Source organism: Sus scrofa, chromosome X, assembly GCF_000003025.6.
Source record: "Sus scrofa isolate TJ Tabasco breed Duroc chromosome X, Sscrofa11.1, whole genome shotgun sequence".
Taxonomy (NCBI): Eukaryota; Metazoa; Chordata; class Mammalia; order Artiodactyla; family Suidae; genus Sus; species Sus scrofa.
Genome location: NC_010461.5, coordinates 31,897,959 through 31,925,654, shown reverse-complemented (window position 1 = coordinate 31,925,654; position 27,696 = coordinate 31,897,959). Strand labels below are relative to the sequence as shown.

The following is a 27,696-nucleotide window of genomic DNA, read 5'->3' as shown; positions in this document are numbered from 1 at the left end:
GTAGTTTGAGGTATACAGCAAAGTGATTCAGTTATACATATGTGTGTCTGTATATATTCATTATTTTTCAGATTCTTTTCCCATATATATTATTACATAATACTGAGTATAGTTCCCAGTGTTATACAATAGGTCCTTGTCAGTTATCTATTTTGTATACAGTAGTGTGTATATGTTAGCACCAAACTTCTACTTTATCCTTCCCCCCACCAACCATTCCCTTTTGGTAACCATAAATTTGTTATCTAAGTCTCTGAGGAAAAAAATGATACAAATGAACTTATTTATAAAACAGAAACAGACTCCTAGACTTAGAAAACAAACTTACAGTTCTCCAGATACTATTTTGATAGCTTGCCTTTTCCCTGATCCTATAAAAACAGAAAGCAAAGTGAGTGGGAAGCAACAGAATTAAGTAACCTCTTCTTCTTTATTATTTCCTTGATACCCTAATGTCTAAAATAACATTTCGACCTCCAAAAAGGTTAACTTAACAAAAGAGTTTAAGTTGTGGTTTGTCAGAGGTCAGTTTAGGCTTATCTATCATGCCTTAAATCAGAGTAATTTGAAAGGAAATTGGTTAAGATGTTTTTGAAGATGAGGGAAAACACATTTAAGAACTAATTCTAAAGCAACAAAGTAGAAAAGCATATTCTCCTTTGCTTGCCTGGGCAGAAGACATGTAAATATAAAGCTTGAAACAAGATCTCAAACACTAACCTTTACTATGACTATTAGATCTTAATACATGCGTCAGTTTTAAAAAAAAAAAGAAAACTACCATCACTTTGAACACCACCCACCACAGGGTTTAAATCACGTGAAACGACTATAAATAGAGTATATTTAGAATGGTCTCAATCTAGGTGGGGATAAAAGGAAAAGCATATAATTAAATACTGTATGTACGTCAACAATGTATATTTTTAATTTTTAAAAATAATCTATGTTTTTTTCAATAAAACAAAAAAAAACAAATAAAAAGAAAATAAGAGGAGAAGAAAGGGAGAGGGTAAGAAAGGCAAAGAGAAACAAATATTATGGGAAAATAAAAGGACAAAGTAGTTGATATGTATTCAGATAAATCTCATATGAAATATCTAGGCGTTTCCGTCATGGTGCAGTGGAAACAAATCCGACTGGGAAGCATGAGATTGCGGGTTTGATCCCTGGCCTCACTCAGTGGGTTGAGGATCCAACATTGCCATGAGCTGTGGTGTGGGTTGCAGACACGGCTCGGACCTGGCGTCGCTGTGGCTCTGGTGTAGGCCGGCAGCAACAGCTCCTATTGGACCCCTAGCCTGGGAACCTCCATGTGACACAGGTGCGGCCCTAAAAAGACCAAAAAAAAAAAAAAAAAAAAAAAGAAATATCTGAATACTAGCACTAGTCAATCTATAAAGACTATACTATTAATGGCACAATACAAGTGGTAAAACATTAGTTCAAATTATGGGATCTGATCCAAGTAAGATTATAACTTTTTACATTACCTTGAAATATGCATGGTTTTGTCCTATATTGTGAAGAACGGCTTTCCTCCAAGTTGTTAACCCTTGAGGACTATTCCTGAAGAATATCCTTGGCTCTAAAAGTATGACCTTGGTGTGGCCAAGCTAATAATAAGAGGAAAGAGAACATGGAATTGAAATAATAGTAAACATTTTTTACTCCTCACCAAATAACTCAAATTTTCTCAGCTTCATAGAAATTTCTAAAATACAAAGTGTTACCAGATTTTATGGTGTAATCGAGAGAAAGGAAACTAGAATGGAATATTTACAATGTACTCTTAAAGTGAGGAAGACAGGGAGAGTAAGATACCTCTTAGAAGGAAGTAAATCCAGGACTGAGATTCATGTAGATTAATCACTGAAGGGGATATTAGAGATCATCTAACATTTACACACAAGGTGTTACCATGTCCTATGCAAAAGGAAAAAGTTCGAGGGTCATGTACATATGGGAAATAACATGCCAAAGAGATTATCCAGGCATGTTTCTACTAGAGGTCTTCTCGTAGGGCTTAATATGCTGATACTTTTTGCTTGTCTGAGAATGGGTTGGTAGTTTACTGTGAGTCACAGAAGTACTCAGGCACAGGACCCTGTCACCTTGTCCTATAAAACCACGTCACAGGGAGTTCCCGTTGTGGTGCAGTGGTTAATGAATCCGACTAGGAACCGTGAGGTTGCAGGTTCGATCCCTGCCCTTGCTCAGTGGGTTAACCATTCGGCGTTGCCTTGAGCTGTGGTGTAGGTCGCAGACGCGGCTCAGATCCCGCGTTGCTGTGGCTCTGGCGTAGGCCGGTGGCTACAGCTCCAATTCGACTCCTAGCCTGGGAACCTCCATATGCTGCGGGAGCGGCCCAAGAAATGGCAAAAAGACAAAAAAAAAAAAAAAAAAAAAAAAACCCACGTCACAGAACTACTGCATCATGAAACACTGTTTTGGAAACACTGATGTTACCCACCTCTTCCATTCTACAGGAAAGCAAACAGTAACCAAGACGAACTAGAACCCAAGATGTCTAATTCCTCATTCAGTGCTCTTTACAAAAGACTGCTGTAAGTAATACTATTTCTTATTGTCTTGGGAGATTTTAACACATTCTTATGATTACTTAAAGAACATGATTGGGGTAATCGGAATAATAAACTTTCAAACAAAGGTAACAAAAGATGGAATGGCCAAGTAAGCCCCTCATAATTAATGACAAACCCTAAATGAGTATTTTTTTTAATCCTTTCATGTTCCTCCATCTTTACTTGCTTAGCAGTAACACTTCACAGCAACTTCAAGGGCTTTGAAAAATTGCTAAAAATACTATAATTCAGTATTATGGTATCTCAGAGTTTAATTCTTAACCAATCCTAATATAGGGAAAGCAGAAAGCAAATTTTATGACAGGATAACTATAAAGGCTGTGGAGGCAGATCACTCTGGATTAAAAATTCCAAACTAGGCAGGGCACTGGTGAACTTATACTAGCTAATTCAACATTCTAATGCTTCATTTCCTCACCCATTAATTGAGTTATTAGTACATACCTAATTGAGTTGTTATAAGGATTAAATTAGATAATACATGAACATCATTTTGCATCATGCCTGAGGCACAATAAACGAGAACTATTAATAATGCTAAGTCTATATTACTGAATTCCCATCTTTTATCGGTTAGAAAAAATACACATGGGGTGAGTTATTTGAGCGAATTTACATTACTAAACTTGTTAAACATAATTAATTTAAATAACAGTTAAAGAACTATGTATTTATGGTCACCAAAAGACAGAACAATGTTAACAGAAACATGATTATATTAGGTAAAAACTGAAACAATCTAAATCTCCATCAGCTGTGTAATGGAAAACTGTATAGTCACACAAAGGGATGCTATTCAGGAATGAAAATAAATCATCTGTCACCATATGTATCTGTATAGATGCATCCAACAAACTTAATGATGAACCAAAAAAGCCAGACATAGAAGAAAACATGGTTTGATTACGTTTATATAAAGTTTAAAACCAAAATTAATCTATACTCTTAGAATTAAGGACTGTGATGACCCTAGGACGGACACACAATGACTACAAATATGGACTAGAGGGTTTCTTTTGTGATGCTAATCATGTTCTGTCTTTGGTTTTGGGGTTTGTTTTTTTTTTTTACTTTTTAGGCCAGCTCTTGTGGCATAAGTTCCCAGACTAGGGGTTGAATCAGAGCTACAGCTGCTGGCCTACGCCACAGCCACAGCAACGCAGGATACGAACTGTGTCTGCAACCTATGCCACAGTTCACGGCAATGCCGGATTGCCAACCCACTGAGCAAGGCCAGGGATGGAACCCGCATCCCCATGGATACTAGTCGGATTCATTACCACTGTGCCACAACAGAACTCACTATGTTCTGTTTCTTGATCTGGTTGATCTGGGTGTGAGTTCAGAGGTGTTACCAGTTTAGAAAGAATAAGCGAGTGATATATACTTTATAATATATGTACCTTTCCATATGTATACCGTACTTCAATAACAAGCTCTAAAAAGAATAATAACTGGAGTTCTTGTTGTGGCTCAGCAGGTTAAGAAACCAACTAGTATCCATGAGGATGTGGGTTCGATCCCTGGCCTTGCTCAGTGAGTTAAGGATCTGGTGTTGTCATGGCTGTGGCATAGGCTGGCAGTTGCAGCTCCAATTTAACCCCTAGCCCAGGAACTTCTATGTGCTGTGGATGTGGACCTAAAAAGAAAAAAAAATTTTTAAGAATAATAACTAATGAAAACACAGAGCAGAAGGAACTGGCTTATTTCAAGCCTGGAGCAGAGGAAAGCCCCTACTTATTTTTGAATGCCACTTGCCATGGCAAAAGTGGATGAACCTCTTATATCTTTAGGCTATAAGCTCTTTCATAGCTAAAATATGTAAGAACATGATCATGGCCTGAAGACAGGATGGGATTTAGTAAAACAGCACTGAATAGTGTTAAATTACTAACACTGGGAAGGGAATTTGGTACACATATAAAGTGGATCCTTGATAATTAAGAGCCATGAAGTTAAGGCCACTGGGCTCTACCACAGAAAGTTAAAATTACATATAGCAGCTTTCACTTACTTATATCTTTATTATAAAAAGCATATTCTGTAAGAATTTTCCAAACTCCCTTGAGAGGTAAATCACATGATCTAATTCATACTGAATTATTAATTATAACTAGAATACTAAAAATGTAACACAGTAGAGAAAAATATAATTTTCTCTATTTTTCTTTGATATTTATTAAAGAAATCATTTAATTTCACATGGCTCCCATAGTATTATAGAGGCTCTAATAACAATCTAGTCTTATTGGCACAAAAACCCTGGATTTTTTGGTTAATTCTAGATAACACATTTTCTAGCAAAGTCTTCATTTATGGTAGAGAAGTGGCTCCAAGAATATGCTAAGATAATTTAGTTAATTGAGCATTGCATGCAAGATCAGTTTTTACTAACAGAGTACATATACCCAACTATATACACATGTGTATATTTAACCAATTTATAGCCCTCAAAATAAAAATCATATTCCAGAGAAATCATTACATGTGCAACACATTTCAGTCTCAGCATGCTTCCTTCTTTGACGTGAAGAATAAATTCTCCTCTTTCTGGAGAATCAAAGCCTGGCTGCCATGTTACTTCACATTCCAGTGAGTAGTATGGTTCAACAATGCCTGCAAAGGATTTAGAGAATAATAAATTTACCACATTTTTAATTATATTTATTTTTTTAATATTCAAAAAAAGAGCTGGCATAAAAACGTAATGACATTATATAACAAATTATTTAAATTAAACTCAAAACATAGGGAAATGCTAAATGAGAGATTATCAATTCACTAAAGACCTAGAAAGTTTGATTAAAATCTAAAATGCATACTTTATGCTCCAACTTCAATAGATCGAAACATCTAACAAAAAGTATGCCAATATTTAGCAAAAAATTCAAATTTATCAATGAAGCTAACATTCTAGGATTAGAGATAGTTTTATATATATAAGTAGAAAACCATTTGTGATCCCTGATCAAATGACCCCTCGACAATACTCTGAAATACTTATTAACACCAGACACTCATTCAGTTCTTGGAGGAAGGAATTACCATTATCAGAGTCTTTTTGTTTAATATTCACATTCCTAGAGATGTAACTTCTAACGTAGCTATCAGTAATTAACACATTTTTAGAATTCAAATGTATTGAGAACCCAGGAGATATCAGGCACATTTTCAGTGAGCTGCTTTACCTGTTTAAATTCATATCTCCTTTGGAATAAGAAAATAATACTTGACGGAGGAATTCCCGTCGTGGCTCAGTAGAAATGAATCTGATGAGCATCCATGAGGACACAGGTTTGATCCCTGGCCTTGTTCAGTCGGTTAATGATCCTGTGTTGCCGTGACCTGTGGTGTTAGGTTGCTGGGATCCAGCATTGCTGTGGCTGTGGTGTAGGGCAGCAGCTACAGCTCTGATTTGATCCCTACCTTGGGAACCTCAATATGCCATGGGTATGGCTTAAGAAAAGAGAAGAGAAGAGAAAAGAAAAGAAAAGAAAACTTGATGGAAAAAATAAGTTAGAAGTTCTTCCTTTGGGAAGACAGGATCATCTGAGTGGGGAGTTCTAAATTAGCCCAAGAAAGTGGAAGAAATTTTATCACAAGGAGATGACATTTGAGTTGTGACTGAAAGATGAGCACAAACTCTGCAGGAGGACAAAGTCTGAGGCAGTGTAAAAGTCAAGTGGTGGTACTGGAAGAGAGGGGTGTGTGGAGAAGACCTGATGGAAGTCACCCTCACAAAGAAGAGTCAATGCTATTTATAAAAACACTCTTGCTGAGAAGGATTACAGACTCACTGTGGAAGGTCAGCTTGAGGTCACTATTTGTCCTGAAACCACCAGGACTATATATTTTTCTCAGGAATATTATGCATGTCAGGGGACAGGGGAAATAAATTGGATGGTTGAACTGAGCAAGGTTGGGATTGGCAGGGCAGGTACTAAAAATAGCCAAGGAAGGAGAGAAATGAGAAAGACAGTGAGTGAACTGATTGAAAACAAATCTGAGGATTGAGTGGACTCAAGGGTTCAGTATGCTTAAAGACAACAAGGATGAACACCCAACAAGCAGAAACATACACAATATCCAATGAAAAAGTCAAATTAGAAACCAATTCTATCATAGAAAACATCAATTCACTCTTACATTCCTCCCTTAAGATATCCACTATCCAATTACAAATCCAAAATACATAATCTTTCAGGGAGAAAGGACAATCACAACATAAAATTTAACTTGTAACCCTTCATTTTAGTTTACAAAAATACAGAGATATGATTAAATGTATTATGTAGGATGTAAAACCAATTCTAAGGGAACAATATTTGCTACTCCAAAATGTGTCTCTTCAGCATGAGGACTAATTTAAGCCAATCATTTTTAAGAAACAGACGAGTCAAGAAGTTTTTTTCTAGTTACTTCCCCTTTAACTACCTGAAAGAATTTAGATAAAGGGCTAGTTCCCAGAACAGAGCTAGCATCAGAGATACCTGCCAAGAATATGGGCTAGTATCTTGGATGGGGGAGACTAAGCTGGGCCTGGAGATCAGAGTATATACTCTGTGTCCCATTGTCTCTGCATGGCCCAGCAAACATTCGTCTACCAAACATGTGCTTTTCTATCTCTACATGAATTCTCTTGCTACGTTTTTAATACACGAACCACTACCCCCAACATCCTCTTTTGTTTTCAGCTGAAGATGGTATTTAAGGTGAAGATTTCAGCCATTTGGTTAAGTTATTCAGTTCACCTAGATCTCTTTCAGGTATATGAGTTATTATACTTTTGATTTCCTCTCCTTAATGTCTCGTGTCAGTTTAATTTACACCAGTGAGAGGAACACAGAATGGTAAATTTCTCCTTCCCCAACACCATACAACAAAAGGAATGTAAGAAAAAATAAGAAAAATGACTCAAGAAAAAGATTTATACAAAGAGGCAAAAAAAAAACTGAGTAATGATTATTTGAATATCCTGAGCATTAGAAGGAAAATGACATTACAGAAATCTATGTATATAATATAAATTCTGCATACTTTCCTCAATGCTATATGAAATGTATTTGGGTATTATATCATAAGTATTTTTTAAAAATTAAAAGTACTTAAAGGCTAATAGTCTTCTTAATATAAACACTGCATTTGGAATTAAAGGTCTTGGTGTTTTTATGCATCTATTTAAGAAATTTAAGAGGTGTTATGAACAACCCAAAGAAAACGAAAGTATATACTAGTCTCTCCCTGTAAAAACAGAATTCTAAAAACCGTGAGAAGCTTTTAACACTGTAATTCCACTTTGGACAAATGAAGCAACATCACAGCATTTCAATGGCAGCCCCAAGGAGGATGCCCAGCCAGGCAGCCCTCATTATGACAGAGAATTACAAAGAAAAGTGTCTGTGCACTGCTCTTTGGACATCCTCAGTGCCACATTACTTGCCTGATCAGAGCCTACAGCTAGGATGCAAATAATAGAACCCAGCTGACACCTATTCAAAAAAAAAAACCCAAAAAACTAGAGAAAGTTTATATAAAATCTCTGAAATCCACAAAATATTTTCTCTTTCGTCTATAGATTAGGCCAGTACCCAGTATTTCCAGTATTAATAACAACAAAAAAAGAAGCTTGGTCAAATTAATCTGCTAAATATTGACTAAAGTATATATCTCAAGTGCTTAATAAATTATAACTTGGGATTGTGGTAAATCTATCCAGATTAATAAAAGATTAAATATGGTTATATCAATGATTTCCAGCCATAATAAAGGGATGTCCTCCTCTTCCACTTGTAAATTTGTCAACATCTCCACCTATATTTGCACTAAAATTAAGTGAACTTAAATTAATACTTAACGTTGTTCATAACACTCCTGTTACCAACACGGTAGAGTTATATTAAAAGTCGTGATTGGGAAATGACTGACAGTCACAGAAAAATGCACTTAGGCAAGAGTTCTACAAATGAGGACTCTGTGATCTCAAGTGTCATCTACTTAGATCCCAAATGAAGACTATTCCTAAATACAAAGAGACAAAGAGGGAGGGAGGGGAAAGGGGAAGAGAAGAAGGTAGAGAAGGAAGGAAGGAGGGAAGAATGTCCTATTGTCCCATGATCATATCTGATTTACTTCTCTCTTCTTAGCACCTTTATACAGTACATACTCAAGATATGACTAATACCTGAATACATGAATGAAGGAATGTCTAAATCAAATAAACATAATAAACTATTACCTTTAGCCGGACGAATGGAAAATGCCATTCCTTTTCTGTATTTATCGGCTGCCATTCAAATTTGACAAAATAATTCTGATGATTATACAACCTAACTGTCCCCCTGAAACATGATGTCACTGAGAAGCCCTGTGGTCTCAATACGAGCTCATTAGAAGATAGCTCAAGTTTTACTGGCAGGACAACTGCCATCACTAGGATGTGTCCACCAGGTATACCGTTCACTGTAAAGGTGAAAGACCTGTAACACAGCAAAAGCATCCAATTTTAACTGATAGCAGCATTCAGTTACATGTAAAAATGTGTATATTATTGATTGACATCCACAGCTCTTAGTAAACAATGTCAAAATAATTATGAAAGGTAATTAGGCTACCACTGAAATATGAATCTACAAATCTACAAATCGATGCACATATGGTTTCTAAGTTTGGGGACATAGTTTCTATGCTTTCTAGTATATAATATAGACTACAATTATTGGAGCAAAATATACATTCTACAAAAGGATATTCTGATTCTAGAAAATAGAAATTTAAAAATGAATCCTACTTCCAAAATTTTCCAATGGTGGGAGATTCAAAGACAACTGAAATATAAGTACTGGCTGTAGGTGGGATCACATATGAAAATTGGCTGGTTTTCTGAAGTTCTACCAAATTAACATCTAAATGTATCAAAATATGCATAGGTAGCATATTAACAACATGTAGTAAACGAGTATTTGTTGAGTTCACACAAACATCACCAAAGTTAAGGATAGAAGGCCCTGAAAAAAAACAAAAAGTTATTAAGTTTTGAGAAATGTGTTACTTCTTTTTTAAAGTTTTCAGACTATATTTCAATTAACTTGTCAAAAATGGTTCTTAAAATATTAAAATATCAGAAATTATTAATCAAGCTTTTTATCCAAATGTCCATATTTGATGTTTGGAGGTTACTGGCCAAAATTCAATACAAATATATTCTGAGTTATATGGAAAATTACATGACAAAATTATCAGCACTAATAATAACTCATCTCAGTACATGAACTTGCATACTCTAACACCCTCTCCACTGCCATCAATGCACTTATGTTCATTTGTCCAGAATTTACAGATATTGGTAACGTTAGCATGACTCATTAAGTTTTACCCCTTAAATGCCAAAAGTTTTTACATCTTAACAATCTTCATAATTATAAATCTTATCCTTCTTTTTCCAACAAACTTAATTTTAACTGGTATGTGGTTAATTGTACATGTTTGAAGTGTAGAATTTCCTAAGTGTTGACATATGCGTACGCCTGTGAACAATCACCACAATGAAGAGAATCAACATCCATCACTCCAAAATGTTTTCCTGGGCCCCTTTACAGTCTCTCCCTTCCACCATCCTCTGTACTCCCTCTTCCCAGACAACCACTTATCTCCTTTATGTCACTGTAGATCAGTTTGCATTTTCTAGAGTTTAGTATGAGTGGAATAATACAGCATGTATGGTTTTTCTCCATTCTTTCACTCAGCAATTCTCTGAGATTCATTCGGAATGTTTCATGTGTCAACAGTCCATTCCTTTGTATTAATAAGTAGTTGTTCATTACAGGGGAATGTCTACCAACTGCTGACTGACACTTGCATGATTTGCATTCATGGCCTATTAAAATCAAAGCTGCTAAGACATTTGTGAACAAGTATTTGTTTGAAAATATGCTTTCATTTCATTTGGATAAATATCTAGGAATATAATAGACAGATAATACAGTAGATGTGTGTTTAAATGTACAAGAAACTGCCAAGCTGCCAAACTGCTTTAAAGTGGTTGTATAATTTCACATTCCCGCTGGCAGTGTACAAGAGTCCCAGTTCTCTCATATCTTTGGCAACAATTGAAATGGCAAGTTTTTCAGCCATTCTAATAGATTTATAGCAGCATCTCATTTTGGTTTTATTTTGTGTTCCCCTAACAATGTTGTACATCTTTCCATGTGTTTGTCATTGTATCTTCTACAAGGAAGGAAGCATATGGATTATGATCTATTTGGTGTGACTCTTAAGTTCCAGCATTAGTTATTGGAAAGATCATCCTTTCTGCACTGTATGGCCTTTGTACCTTTGTCAAAATTCAGTTGTCCTATGTGCACAGGGCTATTTCCTTCTATTTACTTTTCATTTCCACGTGAATTTTCAAACGAGTCTATCAATTTCTACAAAAGGTCCTGATGGGATTTCGATTGGGACTATGTTGAATCTGTAGGTGATACAGATTGTTTTTGCACATCTTCTATGTCTCTGAATCTCTTTTTGAATAAATAGAATACAGTTACAATGACTGTTTCATGTCCTTGTCTTATAACTCTAACATATGTATTTAATCAGCATTGGGTAGATTTAAATGATTAATAATTCTCTTTGTTATGGATTGTATTTTCCTGCTTCTTTTTTATGTGTTATAATCTTTGTTTGGATGTCAGATATACTAATTTTGGCCCCATTTGGTGCTGGATATTTTTCATATTCCTCTAATATCCCTGAGCTCTGTTCTGGAAGAAAGTTACTTTAAAACAGATTGGTCTTTCTAGATCTGTGATGAATATTGTCCAGGTCCAGAGTAGTCTCTGAATAATCATAATTATTTTCCACTACTGAGGCAAGAACTTCCTGAGGCCTCTGCCTCAGTGTCCCATCAATTAAGAGGTTTCAGTACTGGTTGGAGTAAGCAGCAGAGAGACAACTCAGAAATATTAAGACAGAGATCCAAGAACAAAACAAGTAGGTCTTAATAAGATCCTATTTATACCTAGAATAGTCAAAATTAAAGCTTAAAAACAAGAGCAAATTTGGAGGACTTGCAGTTACCAATTTCAAAACTTACCATAAAGCTACTTATCAACAGTATAGAACCATCACTGGGATAGACATAGAGAACAATGGAATGGAATTAAGACTCCAGATACAAACCGTGACATATTTGGTCCTTTGATTTTCAACAAAGTGTCAAGGCAATTCAATGAAGAATTTTAGTATTTTCAACAAATGGTGCTAGGACAATTGCATAGCCACATAAAATTATATGAATTTACATCCTTATCTCATACCATAAACAAAAAAATAACTCAAAAGGAACTGCAGTCCTAAACATAAGATTCAAAATTATAAAACGTTTAGAAGAAAATAAGAGAAAATATGTGTGACCTTGAAGCTAGCTAAAGATTTTTGGCCATGATATCAAAAGCATGATCTACAAAAGGAAAAAATTTTGGTAAATTCAATTTCATTTAAATTAAAACTTCTGTGCTTTAAATAAGATATTAATGAAAAAAAAAACCAAGCCATATACTTAGAAAAAATATTTGGAAATCATGTATCTGATTAAAGATTTGTATTCAGAATACATAAACAATTCTTACAACTCTATAATGACAAGGCAAATATTCAAATTAAGAATTGGGCAAAGATATTTCTCCAAATTAGATACACAATTTAAACAGGTATTTCTCTAAGTAACTTCATGAAATACATTCAACATCTTAGTCAAAAGGGAAATGGAAATTAAAAGCAAAATGAGAAAACATTTAGCACCCGCCAGGATGGTTGTAATCAAAAAAAAAACACAGAAAATAACAATTGCTGATGAAAACATGGAGAAATTATAACCCTCATACATTGTTGATGGGATTCTATTTTGGTGCAGTCACTTTGGAAAATTGTGGGCAACTTCTTTAAAATTTAGATACAAATTTACCATACTACCACCCAGCAATTCTACTCCCAGGAATCTAACCAAAAGAAATAAAAACTTTAAGTTCACTCAGTGTGAATGTTGAGCTTCAAACTGAAAACAGCTCAATGTTCATCAACTGGTAGATAAACAAAATGTGGTATTTCTAATAAAATGCGATCCTATTAAATATAAAAAGGAACAAAATATTTACACCTACTACTACGTGGATGAACCTCACAAACATTATGCTAAATAAAAGAAACCATGTAAGAGAGACTACATATTTTATGATTCCTTTTACATTAAATGTTCAGAACAGGCAAATCTACAGAGATAGAAAGTTGTTCAATGGTTGCCAGGAGCTAGGTATGGGAAAAGGGAGTAACCGCATATGGTCATAAGGGTGTTGGTAGCACTGTAAAATTGAATTGTGATGATGGTTGCATAAACCTGTAAATTTATGGAAATTCACTGACTTGCATGCTTTGATCTGGTGAATTTTATGGAATATAAATTATGGCTCAATCTGTTTAAAAAAAGACTTTATTAGGTTTTTATAGATTCTTACCAACAATTACTTGATGAATTTGCTTTGGTGTCAGAGTTAAGCTGCAATCATGTTTTTCATGGACTGTGGATGGGTCTGATTTAATTCCCCTGAGAACCTATGAGAAACCACATTACCCCAAAATTAATTGTTCAATATTGGCAAAAGATACTTTAAGAATTCTTATGGTAAAATCATAAGTAAAATATTGCACATGCCTTTCTCCTCACAGCCTTTGTTTCCTTGTATGATATATTTCTGGTACTTAGCAACTGGTTACGTTTGATCCGACCATGTAACTCCTCTTCTATTTCTGCTTCTGAGAGTACAGGTGACTTTAGACCCGATGCTGGTTGTAATCCTATGTCTGTATCATCAAATGAGTATATGCATTTCCTAGTGAAATCATAATAATAGTTAATTGAGGCTAAGTCTCTTATAAAATACATCAATAAATTCAAATATTCCCCATAGTGCATGCTACTACTGACCTGCTCAGATCCAAGTAAGCAGACAGAAACACTAATGTGCATAAAATTGCCTTCCACTGAGGGGACCCCATTCTCAAACACCTCCCCAAAGAAGTTATGCCCACTCTACCATACCCAAGGATAGCTCACATTCAATGATTGATATGGAACACAAAAGACAAGTCCCTTTGCCTCAAAGCAGCGACAACAATACAGTATAATCTATATTCACGAGACCCTAGGCGTCAGGATGAGAGTAAACGTTATTTCAAACACATTATTTCTGAGTGCCCTCTTGGCGCTATCCTGCTTCCCTGACACTGTACAGGTTTCTCTCAAAATAACATTCTCCAAAAATCACATGTTCAGGAATTCCTGTCTCAGAATCTGCTTCTGGTAAAGCCCATCTAAGACATTTCCAAATCCAAAGTAAGAAAGGAAATAAATGCAGTTAAAGTATTTCAGTATTTTGCTATTTTCATATATGAAAAAGTCATTTAAATCACTAAACAAAAATGAAGAAAAAAATCCAGCTCTATAGGCATCATAATCTGTTTCACAGTGTTGGAGGAAGTGAACTTTACCTCTGTGCTTGTTTCTGCAGGCGCACATTTCTTAAATATTTAATGTATCTTGCATAATAGTTTTCATGTGCTTTCTTTTCTATTTTTTCGAGTTCGGTATATGCAAAATCAGGATCCAGATAGTTATATCTTGGAATCTTTGTGAAAATCGTCCTACAATGTGAGCGAGTCATGTTAATATTTATGTGTGTGTACATATAATACATACAGTTTATTCAATCGGTATTTGTTGATGCCTCCTATGCCAGGAGTTGGGCACAGAATGACAAACAGAAAAGATTCTAGTCCTTTCCCTCATATTTTATATATTAAGACATTATGACAAGTTGAATTAAAATGATACCTAATTTTCTTCTTAACCTAGTAACAAAAAATCCCTGAGGTCATTGGGATGTAATATCACCTACCCTAAACCCATTCTCGGAGTATTAGTCAAGTAGGTAATTTGGGCAGTTCTAGATTACAGATGGGACTAAATCTGAATCTGACTAGTGTTTTCTGATAGTTAACTACTTTTAGATCATTGTGATCAAAATCAGAAAAAAACATATAGAATGAATCCTTTTGTTAAATCATCCTACTTTCTTAATATCTCAAAGTTTATGAATATCATTAGCAATAAGTTTATACAGAGAAATCCACAAAAGAATTGCAAACTATGCTACATCTCATATTCACTCAACTGGGTTCATGCTCTTTCTTTCATCTACCACATATTTTCCATTTTAAAAAAGTACAACTGTTCACATCTTTTCGCCTTGGTCCACCTCAGTCTTTAGCAAATTTTACTTATCATTGAGATTCTCACCCTCAATAATTAACTCAAGTATAATCCTAATAGCCAATACAGTCAAATAAAATTTAATCTAATATCTAATATCTCTGTTTTTGATAATTCCTCAATGGTTACAGTGAGACATTTACTGAGTTAAAGTCTTTAAGAGAGTGAGACAATAAGAGAAACAAATGCTTTGTTATTCAAAGATAGTTGTTGATATATTTCTGTCTTAGGCTTTGGGAAGCTTAACGACCTGTAGAACCTAGAAAAAATTTCTATATCTAAAGCTCCCACATCCCCAAAGAGAAGAGACTTAGAAAGTCATAGAGTGGGTTCCTGAAATGACAAAAGAGCTGGCTATTAACATATTTAAATGCTTATTATCTTTTAAATAATAAACCTTCCCCACCGTGTCTCTGCAAGGATAGGGGTTTGATTCCTAGCCTTGCTTGCTCAGGGGTTAAGGATCCTGTTTGACCCCTGGCCTGGGAACTTCCAAATGCCACAGGTATGGCCGTAAAAAGAAAAAAAAAAAAAAGAATAACCTTTATGAAATACCTCTCCAGCCTTGAGTAAGTGTTTTGTTTTGCTTTTTAATGTGCAAAAGTACAGGTGACAAAAATTACTATGTAAATAAAACATTTTTCTTCACTTATTCATTAAAAATATTTTACTGAGTGCCTACTATATGCCTGACAATATTCTAAACATAGGACATATTGCAGCAAATAAAACTGGACAAAAACTACTTTCTTTACAACATTGTAAATCAACTATACTTCAATAAAATTAAATTTTAAAAAAGTGTAAAGGTGAAATACATTAAAAAATAAAACAGAGATTATAATTACCAACAACTTAATACACTGTATAATTTCATTACTTGAATTTTCATTACTAATTGCTAGCTGGAAAATAACTGGACTAAATCTTCTATTTCTATTAGTATGGAAAAGTGTAAGTTGAGAAAAATAATTACGGACATTGGATAAATAGGAAATGCTTAGCCCTCTTCAAAAAAATTCTGGGGAGTTCCCATCGTGGCTCAGTATCCATGAGGATGCAGGTTTGATCCTGGGCCTCACTCAGGAGGTTAAGGATCTGGCGTTGCCATGAGCTCCAATTGGACCCCTAGCCCGGGAACTTCCACGTGCGATGGATGCAGCCCTAAAAAAAAAAAAACAGAACAAAACAAATTCTGGCAGTTTTAGATTATCTGGTTAACACTGACTAAAACAAAGTGTTAATGTTAAACTGACATAGTGTATCTCTATATAGTTATATTTGCCTAAGTACAGAAAAGAATTGAAAACGATACACTTAAAGTTATTTCCAGCAGGTACCTCTGCAAGGTAGGATGAGTTTTCCTTTTTTAATACTGTGTAGTGATTTAAAACGGAGTCTGAATAATTTTTACACTTCTGTGTTTTATAGTATTTGTCAAATTAAAAAAAGGGAGATAAAGACTCATGTGGATACAATTTGTAAAATAAAATCCTTAAACAGACTACATAAAAACCCAGAATTTTCCAATTGTGGATAATAAAACAATTATGGCCTAAAAACTCAAATGGCATTTTAAGAAAATGACTATAAAAGTAAGTGAGCTTAAAGATTCACCAAAAGTAAATTGACAAATACAGAAAGTACAGAGACATTATCATGTTTAGTTGTATAGTGACATACAAGCAGGCAGAAAAGAAACCCATTTCATCCTCAAATGTGTCAAAACCATTCCTGGGCTAATCGCCCAGATAAAGATATTGGGAGAACTGGGTTTATTCTCACTAAGCACTGACAAGGTAGTAATTTCTCTGAAGTTTGGATAAATTTAAATTGAGGTTTACTATCACTCATAATTCTAATTGGGGAGGTTTTAATTAAATTTGGAAAAGTTACTAAAATGTGACCTTCAGGGGACTGAACAAAGATGACAATGTTAAGGATGAAGAAGATAATGAAGATGAAAACAACTGGTTTATCACAGTTCAAAATTTTTTTAATCTTAGATGAACTCAATCTCTCAGCCATAATTAATAAACATGACTACTCTAATGACTTTATACATTTCCAAAGGTGATTATTTCTATTATTCTTCTCTAGTTGTCAAAAGCATATTTTAAGAATCATCTAGCAAAACCATTCACAAGTCCTGGCAAGGACACAATAAAAATGACAGGTTAGGGAGTGCCCCTTGTGGCGCAATGGAAATGAATCCAACTAGTATCTACGAGGATGCAGGTTCGATCCCTGGCCTTGTTCAGTGGGTCAAGGATCTGGTGTTGCTGTGAGCTGTGGTGTGGGTTGCACACATGGCTCAGATCCCATGTTGCTAGGGCTGTGGCATAGGCTGGCAACTGCAGCTCCAATTTGACTCCTAACCTGGAAACTTCCATATGCCACGAGTGCAGCCCTAAAATTTAAAAAAAAAGAAAAGAAAAAAGAAATAGAGGTTAGATAAAGCAAATACAGTAGCATTCAACAACTATTCTCCAATGTAAAAAAAATAAGAGAAAACAAAATTATACTACTACCATTATTTTTATTACTATCATTAATTTGTTAGAGTGGCATCTTGTAAGATCTTGGCATGTCATGCTACTTGTTCTCTTTCAAAATTTCAGGTTCTCAATATAGCACATTACCTGAAATGTTCATGCTCGTCTCCAGGCCTGATACTTGCAGCTCGGTCATTGGGAAAGGCTATCAGGGCACCTTTCAGTAACTCTTTACTTTTGATGTGATTATGAACCTCTGCCATGGTTGACTGAAGCATTGCAACAGGTGCATGGTCCTTGTATTTTGCCAAATCTTTCACCACAAATTGTCCCGTAGGATTACTGACCAAAGGGGATATACCTTTTAGAGAATTAAATACTATGTTTAAATATGTTTTTTTAAATTTCCATGCATTATTTAATACACTGGACCATTGGTTCTAACTTAAAGCTAAATCCCAAAACAAATTCAGAAAATACAAATAATGCATTTAATAAGTGGATCTACATAAAACAATTCGCAAAGTAACTCATGCATAAGTAATAAAAATGCAAGCATAAAAAGCAAAACATGGTAACCTGATGAACTGGGTTGACCCATATGAAACCGAAATTTTTATTCATTAAGAGAGTTGAGTATCAGCAATTTCACATGGTTCAATGAACAAAAGATAACTGAGCATTAGATGAAACAGCAACAACCAGAAAATCCATGGAATGGTCAACAACAGTTTATATTATAGACTCAAACTAAAAAGTAAAAAAATACATACATGAGCCATTACAATATTTAATAAATTTTACAGATCACTAAATCAGTGCTAGTCAAAGTGAGATCCTCAAAATGGCAGCATCAGCATCTACTGGAAACATATTAGAAATACAAATATCTGGGTTCTGACAAAGACCTACTTAATAATCAATGCTGGGATGTAGGACAGGAATATTTTAACAGCCCTAGAGGCATGCAAAAGATGAGAACCACTAGATTAAACCACATTTGATATATATAGCTAAGCATTAATATGTTAAGATAATTCTATATTAATCAAAAATAAATAAATATTAAGTGCCCTGAAAACATACCAGGGTTAATTTTCATCACAACTTTCCTGGTGGAAGCTCTGCAGACACTATTGAAATATAAACATATCTGATGGAAAGGCTTCAGTGATGAAGACTGCAAATTTTCATCTGCCACTGAACCAATAATCTCTATAAACTGCTTCACTTTAAAGACTCCGACTTGATGTGGAATGAATGAACATGTCACGTTCTGAAAAAAGAAGTAACCAGTTGCTATAGGTGAATGTTTGTGAGTCCCTAAAACTCATGTTAAATCCCAATGCCCTCCCTACCTGATGGAATTAGGTCAGAGCTCTCCTGAACGGGATTAGTGCTCTTATAAAAGAGGATACATAGAGCTCCCTATCTCCTTGCACCATGTGAGGATACCACAGGAAGTCAGTGACCAGAAAGAGGGCCCACACCTGACCATGCTGGCACCCTGATCTGGGACTTCCAGCCTCCAGAATTTCAAGAAATAAATTTCTGTTGTTTATAAACTGTGCAGTCAATGGTTTTTTGTTATAGCAGCCCAAATGGATTAAGAAACCAATACTGTAGTACTGTTAGGACAAAATAGAAAGCATATTAAAAAATACTGCTTATAAAATTTTAAGGAAAGCTAGTTTATCACAGTGATATGAAAGTCTTTAGAAATATCATACATAGCATTGAGAAACCTTTAGGATACACATTATTGGAAAATTACTTAAGAAAAAATTAAGATTAATGGCACTGAAGCACTTCCAGAATGGCAGATTAATGACCTCTGAAAATTTACTCCTCCACAAACAGAATAAGAACACTGGGTAAATTGTCAAAAACAACTTCTCAGACATTTGAAAACAACCTAAAATCTTGCCGCTTATAGCAGCATTCTTCACAACAGCCAAAAGATGGAAACAAAACAAATGCCCACCAATCGATGAATGGATAAACAAAAGGTAATATATATCCATACCATGGAATATAATTTGGCCATAAAAAGCACTGATACATATTTCAACATTTTATGGTGTCATGTCTTCTATTTAAGTCTTCAACATTGATGAATCTTGAATATATTATGCTAAATGATAACACCAGAAACAAAGTCCACATACTGTATGATTATATTTATATGCCATGTTAAGAACAGGGAAACTTAAAGGGCTAGAAAATAGATTAGTGGCTACCAGAGGCTGAGGAATGGGGAGCAGGAAGAGTGACTGCTAATGGATACTGTTTCTTTTTGGGATGATGAGAATGCTGTGGAATTACTGCTGACAGTCACCCAACTCTGAATATACTAAACACCGCTGAATTATATACTTTAAATGTGTAAATTTATAGTATGTGAATTATATGTCAAAAAGTCATATTCAAAGAAAAGAATAATTTTACCACTCTTCCAAAAACTCAGACTACCTGACTAGCCTGTGGAAGCCACAGTTCTCCAGGGTCCCCCACATTTCCTATATTCACTTTTCATTAATTTCAAACTTATTAGTGCTCAAGTAATACAGAAATTTAGAGAGTTAAAAATTTGGGTAGGAAATTAACTATCAGCTATGGGGTTTTTATGAATTGGAAAATTTTATGTAACATAGGGAGTTCCTAGGAGCCCCTCTCAATTTGAAATTCCCAAATTAATTTCAGAATCCACAAAAGTATATATTCCTTTTTATGCCCAGAAGATTATATCCTGACCTAAATTTAAGCTGCAAATATATGTCAGGTCTGTCTTGCATTATAGAAATTAAAAACCTACGTAAACGGAACAATTTTCATTTACAATGAAAGGAAATACCCTCTTTAAATGTTCCTTTCTCAGCAGTGATTGATTCATTATCTGCCCATCCACTTATTTAGCAGTTGTCACCCATCCATCTTCTCTAAACACTCAGATTCCCCCTCTACACTCAAAATGAATGAATCTTTTCATATCATGTCCACTTAAATTGTTGGCCATCCTACTCATTTTCTCAACATAATTACTAGGAACAGTCCATCTCTAATCTACTGTTACTAATTATATCCGTACCAAATATTTTAAAATAGCCTATTGCAATCATTTTCCACTATACATTTCATGCTGTAAAATTTCTCTTGATTCCTGGGCTCTTGACCCATTCTTAAGATAATGCTAAACACAGGTGAGGTTGGATGCGACAACAGATTCTAGAACATCTTATTTTAGCTAACAAAAGTAAAGCATCAAAAGGACACAGGACACGTCCTTGCACATTACAAATTCACTTTAGCCTTTGTTTCCTTTGTGCTGTTATAGCCCATCTTTTCCCAAAACACTGCCATTTTACAATCTTTCATTCATTTTGCTCCTCTCTCTACTTTGTGTGTGTTACTTTCTCGACTTCCAGCTCCATTCCCTCTTCCTGGTACAAAGAACTTCTGTAGGAAATTGGTAATCCGGTATCTTTCAGCTAAGAGAAAGTGACCAGATTCCTGTGATACTTGTCAGTTTCTCTGATCAGAGAAAATCACCTCTGTTCTGAAAGATATGCACCCTTACTTGAGAAAATGAATTATGGTGGTAGGCTTATGAGACTTGGACTTCCTTTAGGAAGTCTAGGAAGCCACTAAAAAGAAAACGTTTTGGATAATGTGGTTAAGCTTGTTATTCGGTAAAGATTAATTACTTCTATCAAAATGAGGGTGGGGTGGGGAAGAAGTGTCATTCTAATGAAACAGGAAAAGTCATACATGTCAACTACATGCATTTAAACATGTATACAATAGTTCTTGATTGCAACTAGGAGAAAGCTTCTATCAGTAAACTATAGGAACCATATCACTCTGCAGTGGAGGAAAGATGACAGCGTAAGAACCTGAGGTGAAACTGAAAGCACTCATATTTGCTACTGTTTAGAGCAAGACTCAGCAAACTTTTTCTGTAACTTGCCAGAAAGTAAGTATTTTAGGCTTTATGGGCCATACGACTCTCACAACTATTCAAATCTGTCCTTGTAGCATGGCAGCAGCTATAGACAGTAGGCAACAAATAAGAATGGCTATGTTCCAGTAAGATTATTTAAAAACAAAAACAAACAAAAACCAAAAAACAGGTAGCAGGCCAGATTTGGCCTGTGGACCACAGTCAGCGAAGCCCTGGTTTAAGGGTTCTGGGAAAGAGTTTCTGAGTCGTGAGAAAGAGGAGTCTGGAAGCTGTCCTGGTGCTCAGAGGCGTGCCTCGACATTCACCGTTTCTCCTCTGCACCAGCAGCACAAGGCCTCGGCCAGTTAAGTATCATCTGTTTCCAATTTGAAAATTCTATTCAACCTTGAAGGTCTGGCTCATTATCGTTACTATCATAGGAAGATCTTTCTACCTGTCTGGAATTTTATCACCCTGTTGCAGATCTGCTATATTCTTCTTGCGTGCGTGTGTGCGTGTGTGTGTGTGTCTTACACGTCCTTAGTGCATTACAAAATTCTTACCGGCCTAAGCGCTGGAAGGAGGCGGCACCACCGTCTGCGCCAAGGGGCCATGAACGGCGGCCACCCCTGGCCAAGGCGCTGGACGGCAGGGGCAGCGTCCAGGCGGGGCTCCCGCCGCTACTGCGGGGCCTCCCAGGTCAGCCCAAGCGTGGGGCTCGGAGCCGGAGCGGGGGCGCACCCAGAGCTCACGCAGTCGCAGCCTCGCTAAGCGTATCCCCGTCTCCCACGTCGGGTACCAGCCGGTCTACGCCGCCCAGCTGGACGCCGCTTGCCAGGCAGCCCCAGGTGAAGGCTGAACTGCGGAGCCAGACGTATCCCGGCTGTGCCAGATGGGGGCGCTGGAGAAGTCACCCCTGAACTACAAGCACCTGTGCCAAGACCTGTACTGCCTGCACTCAGCTCCTACTCATCCGACGCTGGCTTGTCTGGTGACGAGGGGCCTTCTGATGCCAGCCTGCTCCTCAACCTGCCACCCCTCACTGTGCCCCAGATGCACGATGCCCCTGATCAGTGGCCGCAGGGTGCCTTCCACACCAGCCCCTCAGCAAGTACTCAGACGCTAGTGTCCGCTCTTCCCCATACCACCTCACCTCACAGAAGCGCAAGGCCTGGGCCCCTCAGTGGCAAAATTGCCACCACCCTCTCTCTCCTGTCTTGAGTTAGCTGGCACTGGACCTCCATTTCTCCCACCTGTGTGCACTGCAGCTTAGCCAACCTGCTGGCGGGTGGTGGAGCCCAGAGCATCTTGCACTCCCCTAGGCAGCTCTGGGGTTGGAATGCTTGCCTGACTCCTCCCACCTCCTTTTCACAGAGCTGCTGGCTCAGCTGCATCCCATTTCTGGTCCCTGGGTTCCACTGCCCGTTATTAGGGCTCCAGGACCCATTCCTTCATCCACCCTCAGCTGGGAGGGCCAAGGATCTGTGCTGGATATATAAGTTTAGGGGGCAACCTCCTGGGCACAGAAATACTCTCTCGGGAAAAACAAAAACTCCTTAGAAGCAGTAACTACATTTTGCACTTTTTTTACACTCCCTACAGTGTCAAGTGCTTTTCCTGGCACATGAAAAGCACTTAACAAATAATTATGGATATATTGTATGAATACCAGAAGTATTCATAACTAGGCCACATATGGGAGCAAATTTGTAAATACTGGTGCAACAAATGTAGTTTTTAATCCTCTGTGTGGCTTTTTAGCCAACTTTTAAATATTTAAAGCATGTGAAAGCAAGGAATAATTATCTTACCTGCATGCATCCTTCATCAATTTTGCCCCTTTGAGGATCAATTTTAAAATGTGCAGTTTTTTTAAAGTTGTACATCACAGGAAGTAATTTGGATCGATTTTGGATAACACACTGAATCTCTGAATGTCCACCCATGAAACATGGTGCAAAATTAAAGACTCTTCCTGGATCAAAGTGTAATAAGATAGGAATTCCTGAGCCTGTCAAGGCTAATTCCACTTTCTGCAATTGATCACCTGTAAAAGCAATAATAGCTTTTTAACATAAAAAGTGTTTGTGGAATCCGGAATATATTTGCTTGGTCCAAATAGTGTCATCTGAAAGACCTGATGACACCCGGGGAGCCCATTTAATCTCTCATTCAACAAAATTATTGAGTGTCTTCTCTGTGCCAGGTACTCTTCTAGGACTTGGGGATACGGCAGTGAATAAAAGAGACAATGCCCTTGCTCTCATGATTTCTTAATTTCTAAGGAGAAGTCACTGATGATAAAATAAATAGGTAAGTTAGGGTAAGACAGACTACAAAGTCTTGGGGCTGCTCTGTTATAGGGGAAGTCCACAAAGACCTCTCTGATAGGGAGACAGTGAACAAAAATAAAAGGGATTCTGGAAGAAAATCATGTGAAAATCCAGAAAAAAAGTGCATTCCAAACAGAGAGAATAGCAAGTACAAAGACTCTAAGGTAGGAATGGCTTAGCATGCTCAAAAAACCCCTTCAGGAACCAAGTATGGCTGCGGAAGAATAGTAGAAGGTGCGAAATGGTCAGATTTCAGATATATTTTTGAGGGTAAACAAAATTTGCTGACAGATTGGATGTAGAAGAGGAAACTGAATGAGATAAATGATGACCCTAAGGTTTGCAGCAGAAGCAAATGAAGTGATGGAATTGTCGTTTCGGAGACAGGAAAGACTGCAGGAGGGACAGGTTCTAGGGAAACAAGTAGTTCTTTTGTGGACATGATATTTGAGATGCCTAAGAGATAACCAAGTAGAAATGTCTTATTAGGTCACTTCATGTATTTGTAAGCTTAGAGTGAAGATAAAGGAGGAAGGATTGGAGTTTTGAGGGGAGAAGAGGTGTGTGATACTAATCTCAGATTGGGAGAAAGTGAACAAATGGAGGGATGCAGCAAGAAGGACAAACACCTTAAAGGACTCAGTTGAGATTAGTGGTTATAGATATAAAGTGAAATCTCACAGCCTGGTTGTGTTTTTCTCCAGCTCAGTGAGCTTCATAGGTGCAGCCCTAGAGTAGGCTGAGAGTTGAATTTAATCCAATTAGAGGTTTTCCACTCAGCCACAAGGGGAGTTGGGCCAAGAGATTTACATATAGTTGGGGAACAGGTGATTAAGATAACGGACAATGGAACATAAGCTGGGCAATAACATAAACATGGAATTTGAGAGATACTAGAAAGAAGGCGGTAACTATGAATTTTGGGCTTTAATTGAGTGAAGGAACAGTTCTGCAGAGAAAGCAATATAACTAGAATCCCCAAAAGATAGTTTATATTTCTTCACCCATGCTCTTGCTAGCCAATCCTAAACTCTGTGGCAAACCTAGCATCCCTATCTCTAGCCAATGAAAACTAGATTAACTTGCAAGCCTAGAATAAATGTTCTGTCTATGATCAGCAGAGCTGTATACCACCAACCATGACATAAACAATAACAGCAATGAATTTGGCCCTAGGAACACAGTTCAACTCTGTTCAATGACATCACCCATACTGACATGCAAATCTTTTAGAGTAGTGACTTGCCATGGCTAATCTTTCTGGATTTCATCCCTCATGTGTCTATATTTTTATTTTCTTTGATCTAAATAGTAACATTGTCCTCACTGCAACTCATCCAGCATTATCTGAAAATATAAAAAGTGTATTGCATCTTTACATGTGGCCTTGCAAAGCACATGTACTTGTCCTGTTACAGGATATTTCACCCTACTTAATAGAGCACATGTACTTGTCCTGTTACTTGTCCTGTTACAGGATATTTCACCCTACTTAATAGAGCTCTAGGTCTTGTCTTTGATTATCACTTTATGTAGATATAAAGAGAGCCAAAGGTTTGGTAAAGATGGATGGACTGGGTCATTTGTTCCCACATCAATCTCTAAGAGAAAACCTATGCTTACACAGGAAAAGAAGCCAAGTCATTTTTATTATTTTTTTTATTTCTTTAAACCCTAGATCATCATGTTTATCTAATGTTAAAGTATTAAAGTCATCTAAATTCTAACTTGGAAAATTAGTATGTAAATGATTCTGAGGTTAACGTTATGTGCTACGGAAGATTTTTTAAGGTCTCTTGAATGTTTGCATTTTCATTCAATTCAATAATTATATGTTTTTATTAACTTCCTCTACAAATATTGCTATCCAAACTTTTAAATAATTTAAACTGCTATACATTTGATGATAGTGTTCATTTCACACTTACTTTTGACAGTTTTACTGTTATCATCTCTCAAAAATCCATCTTTACTTCCTACAGACTCAAATCTCAAGAAGAAAGCATAGTCCTGCCTGTGTGAAGGATCGTTCTTTTGACCATCAACAATTAGCCTGTAAAACAATTACAATCAGTTATTCCTAAAGCAAATATACTTTATTATCTCTCAAAAGGGAATATCCACCCAGACTTACATCTATGCAAGAGATGAAATTCAGGAATAAAAAGATAACCATGATCCATATTCCAAAATTACTACACAAGATACAGAGACTTGCCAAAAGAAGGCCATACTCACACTATGTGAAGATCCACAAAATGAGTTCATGATGATATTTGCAAGACAAGAGGAATTTCAATATACTAGTTGTCATGGTCTTGCCTCCAATGCTACTTTCTACATAAAGGATTTTCTTTCCAGGCAAACTTCATTGTGAGCTAAGGACTCTGTTCAATTCTCTTCATTGGTCCTTCTTACCCTGAGGTAAGTGCAAACTTCTGTTTCTTATCTGTCTCCTCCCATGGACTAAGCACATATTGCTAGCCACATTTTTGTTAGAGGAGAATAAATCATTTTGAGAATAAGATTCGGAAGCAGCCAAATCTTGGCAAAGGAAAGATGAGAAGAAGGGAAGTAGGACCAAAGACCAAGATGGTTTACATCACAGGCTTGTAATCTTTACTTGGCTTACCTAGAGCCCAGCTTTTTAACAGAGGATACTCCAATACACACACAAAAGGTTGATGTGAAATTTACAGAGGAATTCAAAAAGCATATTAAGAACACCATTAACTAAGACTACAAACCGTACTCATTCCTGTGAGTTCATGCCAGATTCTCAAAAAATATTAACATGCTGCCCTGAAAAGAATACTTAGAATTTCAAAGACTGTGTATTAAACAGAATATTACAGATTTACCAAAGGTATTCCTGCATAAAGGGATGATTAACAAGGCTATTATAGAGTATACAAATAGAACAATTACTTGATTACTCTTCTTAAATTAAACCACAACTCAGCCTTCATCAGACAATTGGTATCACCAAGTGACCCTGTTGCCCCAGAGAGAAGTATATTAAACATTGCCTTATTACAGAAAAGGGTAAACAAACTTACAATTGGATCAGTTATTGTCACAAGCTGCAATCGCTCAAGTGTAGCAGAAATTGCTGCTACATATTTAAAAGAGCATTTCCAAATATATTTTCAAATAAATAACCAAACCAAGTACATGGGAAAATATGCATTGGCAAAGGTCCTAAACATCTGTATGAATTTCAGCAAGCACGCGTGGTTGATTCTAGCAGCTACTGCAGGTTTAATATTCGTGATACTCAGCCAGGAAGAATTTGGCCCTGGCCAGAGCACGGCATCCTCTTTGGAGACACATAGAACTTACAGCATGCCACCGGCCATCACCTGACTATTTCTATAGGGACAACAAAGTCTTGCTTGAACAGACTGGTTTGTGGCCACAATGCAAAGCAACCCAAAACTTCCACTTCCACCACCTCATTTCCACAAGGTCTGAAGAAATTTTCAATTTAAAATTAAGTACTTAGAAGCATATAAATACTGGAAATAATGTTAGCCATATTAGAAATATTTAGAATCACAATAAGAAAAACCCAACTTGTACCTCTGACAAGTTTTACTATTAAAATCAATCTGATGAATGTATGGTTAACATACTTCCATTAATATGTAATATCACAATGGAATTAATTTTTGCTTACTTTGGGCTGAAACAAAATGCAATTAAAACCCTCTGATAAGGTAGTAATCTCCCTTCATTAGGAACACAGGATATAATACTGGTAATATCTACGTTCTTTATTTTCCTTAAGTAGGTGAGATTATTTAAAGCAATATCTGTTCTTTGTCGAATATTTGTACCCTGTAATATAAAATCAGAAATAAAGGAGTATTAAGGCAAAACAGGTACAAAGTAAAACATTTTAAGGTGAGATCATACAATAAATATTGAAATTCCAGAGTCTAGATATAGAAAATATATATGTCTTTAAAGTAACAGAACATAAATTTGATCGAGGCAC

The 27,696-nt window shown here is 36.3% G+C and overlaps 1 protein-coding gene across 1 annotated transcript in view; it reads right to left on the bottom strand.

The window, feature by feature from the left end:
• Window positions 1–27,696, bottom strand: part of CFAP47 (cilia and flagella associated protein 47) — a 452,401-nt gene that overhangs the window by 405,889 nt on the left and 18,816 nt on the right. Inside the window, 13 exon segments of the mRNA XM_021080094.1 lie at window positions 1,494–1,616; window positions 5,092–5,222; window positions 8,842–8,877; window positions 8,880–9,082; window positions 9,394–9,610; window positions 13,115–13,211; window positions 13,312–13,489; window positions 14,148–14,300; window positions 17,571–17,784; window positions 18,510–18,699; window positions 23,175–23,410; window positions 25,625–25,749; window positions 27,376–27,536. Coding sequence (XP_020935753.1) covers window positions 1,494–1,616; window positions 5,092–5,222; window positions 8,842–8,877; window positions 8,880–9,082; window positions 9,394–9,610; window positions 13,115–13,211; window positions 13,312–13,489; window positions 14,148–14,300; window positions 17,571–17,784; window positions 18,510–18,699; window positions 23,175–23,410; window positions 25,625–25,749; window positions 27,376–27,536 — 2,064 coding nt within the window.